Source organism: Pelophylax lessonae (assembly GCF_965119305.1).
Source record: "Pelophylax lessonae genome assembly, chromosome: 9".
Taxonomy (NCBI): domain Eukaryota; kingdom Metazoa; phylum Chordata; class Amphibia; order Anura; family Ranidae; genus Pelophylax; species Pelophylax lessonae.
The window spans coordinates 55,487,419-55,496,866 of record NC_138776.1 but is presented as its reverse complement, the minus strand read 5'-3'; the positions used below and the strand labels follow the sequence as shown (position 1 = coordinate 55,496,866).

General features: G+C 43.5%; 1 protein-coding gene across 1 annotated transcript in view; it reads left to right on the top strand.

Annotated features, from left to right (window-relative positions):
- LOC309563776 (pancreatic lipase-related protein 2-like) overlaps positions 1–9,448 on the top strand; it is a gene marked incomplete at its 5' end in the record, with an annotated part of 42,823 nt that overhangs the window by 9,066 nt on the left and 24,309 nt on the right. Inside the window, 3 exons of the mRNA XM_082268380.1 lie at positions 564–698; positions 6,411–6,519; positions 8,205–8,324. Coding sequence (XP_082124506.1) covers positions 564–698; positions 6,411–6,519; positions 8,205–8,324 — 364 coding nt within the window. The remainder of the gene's footprint in view (positions 1–563; positions 699–6,410; positions 6,520–8,204; positions 8,325–9,448) is intronic.

Here is a 9,448-nt window from a genome sequence, read left to right as displayed (position 1 = left end):
CCCCCATGCTCTGCTGGATGTCACACCGTCTTGTTCTGCTGGATGTCACTCCAGTATATTCCGCTGGATGACACGCCACCATTTGTTACTGGCTGTCACTCCATCATGTTGGATGTCAATCCATCTTATTTTTTTTGTTCTGTTGGATGTCAATCCATCTTATTTTTCTGGATAACTCTTCAGATTGTTCTGCTGGATGTCAGTTCACTATGTCCTGCTGGATATCACTGCATTATATTCTGCTGGATTTCATTCATCAGGCCCTGCTGGTTGCCAAGGCATCATGTTCTGCTGGATATCACTTCACCATGTTCTGTTAGATGTCATTCCACCGTGTTCTACTGGATGTCATTCACCATGTTCTGCTGGTATAATTTAGAGCATGTAACTCTGAGAGTCTGAATTACATGCTCTGGTCTCATTAGACCCTGACAGTGGTCAGGAGATTAGGGATGTCTCAGGGTCTAGTGGCTCTTAAACTTCTTTGGCCCTCCTGTTCCTCTCTAACTTATGAAATGTTGTTTTGCATCACTAACCGTAATCTCTAACCATTCTGCTTCCAGGCCATGCTAAAAGTGGAGGATGTGAACTGTATCTGTGTGGATTGGCACGGCGGCTCTCTGGCGTTCTACACTCAAGCTTCAAACAATATTCGTGTTGTGGGGGCTGAGGTGGCTTATTTCACTAAAACTCTCCAGGTACGAAAAAGTACTTCCTTACCTTTTAATACTTATGTAGTGCTACCCCCGCAGAATACTCTTGAACAATTTCGGTTACTAACTCTGCCTTACAAACCAAGAGCAATCTCAGCCCCACTGGCACACCTGGGCTGGCTATAAGGTTAGTATAAATACCACAATAAATAGACACAGATTATAGTGAATACAGAATTTGACTTTACTGTGAACTTGCTTGAAGCAAAAAAATAAAATAAAATAACAATAGTATGGAGTAAAAGTCAAACTACAATAACAAAGACTAGAGGTTAATAGCATAACCTCTAGGATAATATCCAACCGCTTTTAAGGAATTCCTCAAAGTGAATAACCCCCGAGAGCAGAGGTAACCACACAAAAATGAAAACTCACAGTAAGAAAAGGATAACACTTCAGAAGATCAATTACCAACTTTACTTTAATTGGGCTCTATGAGTCCAGGAAGGAGAAGGGCAGAAGAAGGACCTTGTTTTCTATGTCAGTTCTTTCCCTTCCTCATCCCAGCACTACAGTCCCAACAGGCCTGTTAAAACTCAATACCAGATTCAGTGCACTGAATTAACCCACAACCTGAACCCGCTCATATAATGACTGGATTCCTGAGTGTAGATAGGGCCCTTCAGACTTTAGATGACTTCATGGTGGTGCACTTGCTGAGATTTCTTTCATGGAGGGAACAAAGTACATCCAAAGAGGGCTCGGTGAATAAAAAGGACTGGAATGGTGTTGGTAATCTTTAGCTGAATCGGGCAGATACTATCACTGCCAAACAGAGTTTAACAGCATCACAGATTCTCCTAATCAAGTGAAACAGAGTAAAAAACAACAGCTCAGTGTTCTGGCTTAGGGAGGATTGGGCAAGTGCCTTCTCACCAATCCTGTGTCCAAAGGCCCAAGGGGGAAATTATTATTATTATACATGATTTATATAGCGCCAACAGTTTGTGCAGCGCTTTACAATGTGAGGGAAGACAATACAGTTACAATACAGTTCAAAACAGGAGGAACTAGAGGGCCCTGCTCGTTAGAGTTTACAATCTAGAACGGAAATATCATTGGATTGATCTTCCAGGTTTTTCCGACTAGTCGCCTCCACATGGAAACCCCACACGCTGACAGGGATGTCTGAAGATGCACCCGGGGTCCTTTCTGTAGCCCTGGATGTCAGCCGCCAAACTCGGAGCTGTTGTAGGAGCAATCACACAGACTCAGGACCGCAGCACCCCTTACCCGCATCCAGTCTTCCTCACACCTCATGGTAACTCTCTTTTCTCCTAGGGAGCCTCTGGGGGTAAGATTGCTCCTCTCTGTCTCTGGGCTGCTGGTATCAGTAGTTTTTATCCCGGTGATTACAGTTGGGCAGCCTGGGTTAGGGACTACATATCCCAGAGTTCCTTGCAGTTCTTCAGTTCACCTTGGATTGGCCAGCCCCTCCTGCGAATTGTGAAACAGGGGAGGGCACTGAGTCTCTTGTGAATATCTCTCACTCACTGCACAGTGAGAGAAGGAGGGGAAGGGGGAAATTACCCCGCATCTGCTGGCAAGCTGTGTGTCCTTGTTAGCCTGCCTGTGCATTTATAAGTCTCAGGCTGCAGCGGCACCCACTACACTTAGATTCTTCATGACAATATAAAAATACTTTAGCTATCAAAGCAAAAACAAAGCAAAACCTTAGTTAAAGGATTATCTGAAATATAATGTATCCCCTCTTCTTCATAGATTTAAAGCTAGAAGTAAAATATGCTCTAGACCAGCCTTTTTCAACCAGCATGCCCAGGCACACTGGGGTGCCTTGAGGTTTCTTCAGGGGTGCCTTTACAAAATGCCTAAAAATTGATCAAAAATTGTATAGAAGCCAGCAGGTGGATGAAGCCTGCCTTTTAGTTATACAAAGCCACGGGTTTCCATCATGCACCATTACGACATTTTAGACACTGGCATCCCAAAAACAAATGACATCATCAGTTAATAGAAAGATGTCTGTTGCCTCCACCCATCTTTGCCCCTCTCCCTCAGCACTGGGGTGACATTAGCTGACTGATTGAAAGAAATTGAGGGAGAAGAATAACATTGGAATACCAGTCAGTACCAGTGTGCAAAAGTGTATTTGCTTTGGAAGAATAAATCACCTCTAAGTTGGGGGTCCTATGTGTGGATGTTGCTGCATTTAGTAAATCTATATGAACAGTTTTTTACATTTTACAATGGGGCACCTCGAGACTGTCCATAATTTTAAAGGGTGCCTTGCGATTGTCTATAACTTCAAAGGGTGCCTCGACTGAAAAAAGGTTGAGAAACACTGCTCTAGACTACCCTTATCTGTTGTTGGTCGGGCTAATTTAATTTAAATGTTTTGGACTCCTCAATTGCTCTATGTATTTCACCACTGTATGGTTTCGACAGATAGAATCTTTTTTTCAAAAGCTGATTTGGAAGAGGGGGTGGGTCGAGAATAGGACTAGCTCTCCTTCAAAGACCAAGGGATACAGGAGGTTTGGCGGTTCCTCAACCTAAAGTGTACTTCATTGCCTCCCAGCTACAGCATTTTGTGGGGTGGGGTGCAATAAATTTGACGGACCCTAAACAGGCCCTATTAATGGTTGGAAATACTCGGTATCACCTCATGGCACAATTGGAGGCTGGGCTTTTTACTCGGGATAAAAAATCTCCCACTCTGATACTCATGCAGAAAAGCTGGAAGGCAATGAAAGACTTGATGGGTTATAATGGGATCTCAGCTTATTCACCTATTTGGGGGAACATAAATTATCCTGAACTTGATAAATTAATAGGCTTTGACAAGTGGATTTCGGCGGGGCTTAATTTTGTTTTAAAGTTGTATACAGATGTATTTTAAAGACATTTGAAAAATTGCAGGAGAGTTATCAATTCCCTTATCAGGTTTTTTTTTTTAAATATTTGCAGCTACGACATGCACTTCAAATTAAATTTAGAAATATAGATATGACTCCGAGACCCATGGTAATAATGTCACTACTTGAGCGGATTAATAGGAAAAAAGGTCTTATCTCTTCCTTATACAACAAATTACTATACAGGACACAAGATATTAAGATGGAACAAGGGAGGAGGGGATGGGAGGGGGATTTGGGGATTATTTCCGATGAGGAATGGCAAAATATTTTATGAAAAATATTGACAGTTTCTTTAATACCAACACAGCAATTGACTAGATGTTAATAATGTTTAGAACATATCATACCCCTATTAAGTTGTTTCGTTGGGGCAGACGGGAATCTCCGGAATGCCCAAGATGCCGACAAACATCGGCTGATCTTCTACACATGCTGTGGAGATTAGGGATGATCGAACGGTTCGGTCGACCACCGGTTCGACCCGAACATTGGGTGTTCGAAATTCAGCTGAATTCCGAACTTTTTGCGGTAAAAGTTCGGAATTCAGCCACCAGAACTGCCCAAAATACAATGGGACAGGAACTGGGCTTTAAAAGCCAATGATTGGTCCAGAAACATCAGTAAAATGTGATTGGAGTGACTAGGGGGTCCAGATGCCAATCAGGAGTGAATACGCCCCCCCATACGCCTCCCAGTATATAACATAGCCCCGCCAAAACTCTAGCACTGTAATACAGAGGCTGTGGAAGAGAGTGGAAGCATTTGTGTTTATCCTGCTGCTTGTAAAGCTCCAGTGTCATTTTGCAATTATTAGTGTGAGGAAAGGGATATGCAGTGTAGTTAGGGTACAATATACCACTATAGTTAGATTCAAAAATCTAGTTTTTGTAGGGATAGCTTTAAGTGTCAGGGTGACCGTAGTGTAGTTTAGAGTGAACTGACTCTGCCATGTCAGGGTGACCGTAGTGTAGTTTAGGTGACCTGACTCTGCCATGTCAGGGTGACCGTAGTGTAGTTTAGGTGACCTGACTCTGCCATGTCAGGGTGACCGTAGTGTAGTTTAGGGTGAACTGACTCTGCCATGTCAGGGTGACCATAGCGTAGTTTAGGGTGAACTGACTCTGCCATGTCAGGGTGACCGAACTCTGCCATTGCAGGGTGACCGTAGTGTAGTTTAGGTGACCTGACTCTGCCATGTCAGGGTGGCCGTAGTGTAGTTTAGGGTGAACTGACTCAGCCATGTCAGGGGGACTGAAGTGTATTTTAGGGTGAACTGACTCCACCATGTCAGGGTGACCATAGCGTAGTTTAGGGTGAACTGACTCTGCCATGTCAGGGTGACTGAACTCTGCCATGTCAGGGTGACCGTAGTGTAGTTTAGGGTGAACTGACTCTGCCATGTCAGGGTAACCCCACTATGCAGATTCTGGGTTAGGGGTGTACATATATACATATATATATATATATCAAAAACGACAATTTTTAAGAACTTTTTGTTGCCTGATTCATAGTCCCTGGGGCATGGCCCAAAACCCTAGGCACTTTTTAGGGGCATTTATTGGGTTTTAGGGCTTCAAAATGGTGTTTTTTGATTCCAGAAGTTCGGGTCCCATTGATTTCAATGGGGTTATGGAATCCGAACCAAAATTTCTGGAAATTCGGGTGTTCTGGTCGAACCGAACTTTTCAAAAGTTCGATCATACCTAGAGATGTCCTAAATTAATTAGGTATTGGAGTGATCTGGTGAACACAACAAATAGTGTACTTGGAGTCCAGCTTACGCTGGATCCCAAAATTTGTCTTTTGAGTGTTTTTGCAGACCACTTATTATCACCTATGGTCGAAACATTACTTAATAGGCTATTATTTATTGCACAAAAAAATATAGCTGCTAAATGGTTATCCCCTACCCCACCCTCTAAGGAGGACTGGAGATGTAAAGTGAATAATGCGTTAGCTTAAGAACAACAAATATACAAGAATAGGAATAATTTTAAAAAAAATTATAATTTGGGAGCCCTGGACAGCCCACCCGGATATGATCCCTTTCCTTTCCTATTATCAGTTAGACAGGGTAAATTGAGATCTTTTATGTACTATTAGGAAGGATAAAAAAATACAGTAACTGGTAATGGAAGATGAAAATAATGTCATTGTATACGATGTACTTATATTGGCCGAAGAGAGGGAGAAAGATGGAGTAATATTAATTTTTTTTTTCTTTGAATTTTATGAGGGGTTTGTGAGGGGTTTATTGTTGTTTATGTGTTTGTATGTAAAAAAAAAAAAAAAAAGTAAAGAAAAAGTCTAATAAAGATTATTGTTAAGAAGAAATCCATTAGATTGTTTGTTGGAACAAGTCTTCTATCTTTTCACTGACCTAGCAAAATAGGTGTCATTGCGCTGCTGGCCTGCTGTATTTTATCAGTTTTATTTTATAAAGAAAACCTGTAGTGTGAGAACTAATAGGTTGCTGTTCCTGGCCTCCTACAAAGAATGCTAGTTTCCTGGCTGTAACATTCTCCAAGTCACTGGCACAGAACAAACAGGTCAGGGAAGTCAAAGTAAGGTCAGAACATCTGAATGATAATTCCAGGTTAGAAAGTATTGAAGCAATTGGAACTGACAGCCATGCAACTGGCATTTTCAGTAGATACCAGCAACTGCAGGATACATACTGTCTTCTTACAGGTCTCCTGTGGAGGTGAAAAACAGTTCCCATATATGTAGATCATATGTGTATTTAGCTGCTTGGTTTGAGTTCAGCTTTAAGAAAATAATTTGCTAAAATGTGTATGTTTTGTGCTTCCTTTAAAAGAATGTTTTTGGCTACTCTCCATCCAATGTCCACATTATTGGGCACAGTCTGGGGGCACATGCTGCGGGTGAAGCTGGGAAGAATCACACTGGAATTGGCAGAATAACTGGTGAGTTCCTCCAGATGGCAACTTACAGCACACCAAAGTTCTTTCTTCTATACCATTCTGCAACTTTTTAACCCTTATTAAAGCTTATTCATCAGGGTCAATGGGAAAAATGCCCCTTAAATTGGCAATCACTAGGAAGAATACAACCCTTAGTCGGGGTTTACATATGTGCGAATTGGATGCGTTTCCCCGCATCCAATTCGCATGGCATGCGAGTGTGACCAGCTCTCAATGGAGACAGTTCACACAGGTCCGGGGCAACCGCGGTCTGCTTTTCAAAAGGCTCCTGTGCATGTTTAGATCTGGTTTAGGTGCCAATTCAAAAGTTGACTTGAACCCGTGAACATGAACACACTGGACACCATGCTGGGAACTGTGGCCGCACATATGTGCCCTGCGACCCAGTCTCCGAAGGGAGGGAATCATGCTCTGCTTCAGTATGTCACAGTACATGTTGGCATTCATGGTTCCCTCAATGAACTGTAGCTCCCCAGTGCCAGCAGCAATCATGCAGCCCCAGACCATGACCCTTCCACCACCATGCTTGACTTGTAGATAAGACACACTTGTCTTTGTACTCCTCATCTGGTTGCCGCCACACATACTTGACACCATCTGAACCAAATAAGTTTATCTTGGTCTCATCAGACCACAGGACATGGTTCCAGTAATCCATGTTCTTAGTCTTCTTGTCTTCAGCAAACTGACTTTCTTGTGCATCATCTTTAGAAGAGGCTTTCTTCTTAGACAAAAGCCATGCAGACCAATTTGATGCAGTGTGCGGCGTATGGGCTGAGCACTGACAGGCTGACCCCCCACCCCTTCAACCTCTGCAGCAATGCTGGCAGCACTCATACGTCTATTTCCCAAAGACAACCTTTGGATATGACGCTGAGCATGTGCACTCAACTTGTTTGGTCGACCATGGCGAGGCCTGTTCTTAATGGAACCTGTCTTGTTAAAGCGCTGTATGGTCTTGGCTACCGTGCTGCAGCTCAGTTTCAGGGTCTTGGCAATCTTCTTATAGCCTAGGCCATCTTTATTTAGAGCAGCAATTATTTTTTTCAGATCCACAGAGAGTTCTTTGCCATGAGGTGCCATGTTGAACTTCCAGTGACCAGTAGGAGAGAGTGAGAGCGATAGCACCAAATTTTACACACCTGTTCCCCATTCACACCTGAGGCCTTGTAACACTAACAAGTAACATGACACAGAGGAGGGTAAATGGCTAGATGGGCCCAATTTGAACATTTTCACGTAGGGGTGTACTCACTTTTGTTGCCAGCGGTTTAGACATTATTGGCTGTGTGTTGAGTTATTTTGAGGGGACAGCAAATTTACACTGTTATACAAGCTGTACACTCACAACTTTACATTGTAGCAAAGTGTAATTTCATCAGTGCTGTCACATAAAAGGATATAATAAAATATTTACAAAAATGTGAGGGGTGTACTCACTTTTGTGAGATACTGTATATGTGCAAATGACAATTTCCCTCACTGCTTACAAGATCAACGTGCCACCAAGGGTCATAAGCATGTGTGGAATTTAAAAAAAAAATACCAGTCACTGTCCCTAACCAGTGGGGGGGGGGGGGGGATGGGGGTTAAGACAAATCATCACTCTAGGTAAAAGGAATCTCTTTGGTTTATAAACTGACCATTCCTTGTATGTTATGATCCAGGATTGGACCCGGCTCAGCCATACTTCGAGAACACACCCACTGAGGTCAGACTGGACCCATCAGATGCTAAGCTGGTTGATGTTATCCACACTGACATCGCTCCAACTCTGTTCAACCGTGGTATGTCTTTAGTCTTATTTATAACTAGCAAAAGTGTTCCCATTGCAAAAAGAGCAAGTCTGGGGATCAGGCCATGCTAAAAAAAAAGTGTCTTAGCTTGTAGTATTGAACTGCAAAGGGTGTGGCAGCGGGGAGTATGTACAGCAAAGGAGTGCTGAGGGTATGTCATTGGGTGGTATGTACAGGAGAGGAGTGTGGAGGGTATTTCAGCGAGCGTTATGTATGGGAGAGGAGCGTGGAGGGTATGACAGTGGGCAGTATGTACAAAAGAGAAGTGAGGAGGGTATGACAGTGAGCAGTATGTACAGAAGAGGAGTGCGGAGGGTATGACAGTGGGCGGTATGTAAAGGAGAGGAGTGTAGAGGGTATGACAGTGACAGTATGTACTGGAGAGGAGTGAGGAGAGTATGACAGTGGGCAGTATGTACAGGAGAGGAGAATGGAGAGTGTGACAGTGGGCAGTATGTACAGGAGAGGAGGGAGGAGGGTATGACATTGGGCAGTATGTACAGGAGAGGAGTGTGAAGGGTATGACAGTCTGCGGTATGTACAGGAGAGGGATAAGGAGGGTATGGCAGTGGGCAGTATGTACAGGAGAGGAGTGAGGAGTTTATGGCAGTGGGCAGTATGTACAAGAGAGGAGTGAGGAGTTTATGGCAGTGGGCAGTATGTACAGAAGAGGAGTGTGAAGGGTATGACAGTGGGCGTTGTGTACAGGAGAGGAGTGTGGAGGGTATGCCAGTGAGTGGTATGTACAGGATATGAGTGCAGAGAATGTGACAGTGGGCAGTATGTACTGGAGAGGATTGTAAAGGTTATGACAGTGGGCATTTTGTATAGGAGAGGAGTGCTAAGAGTATGACATTGGGCAGTATGTACAGGAGAGGAGTGTGGAGAGTATGGCAGTGGGCAGTATGTACAGGAGAAGAGTGTGGAGGGTATGGCAGTGGGCAGTGTGTACAGAAGAGAAGTGCAGATGAGTATGATGGGGGATTTTGCATTTAAGAGGAATGTTGAGGGATATAACAGCAGCAGTATATACAGTAGAGGAGTGGGTAGAGTGTGACAGTGGGTAGTGGGTACCAGAGAGGAGTGTGGAGAGTATGACAGTGGGCAGTATGTAC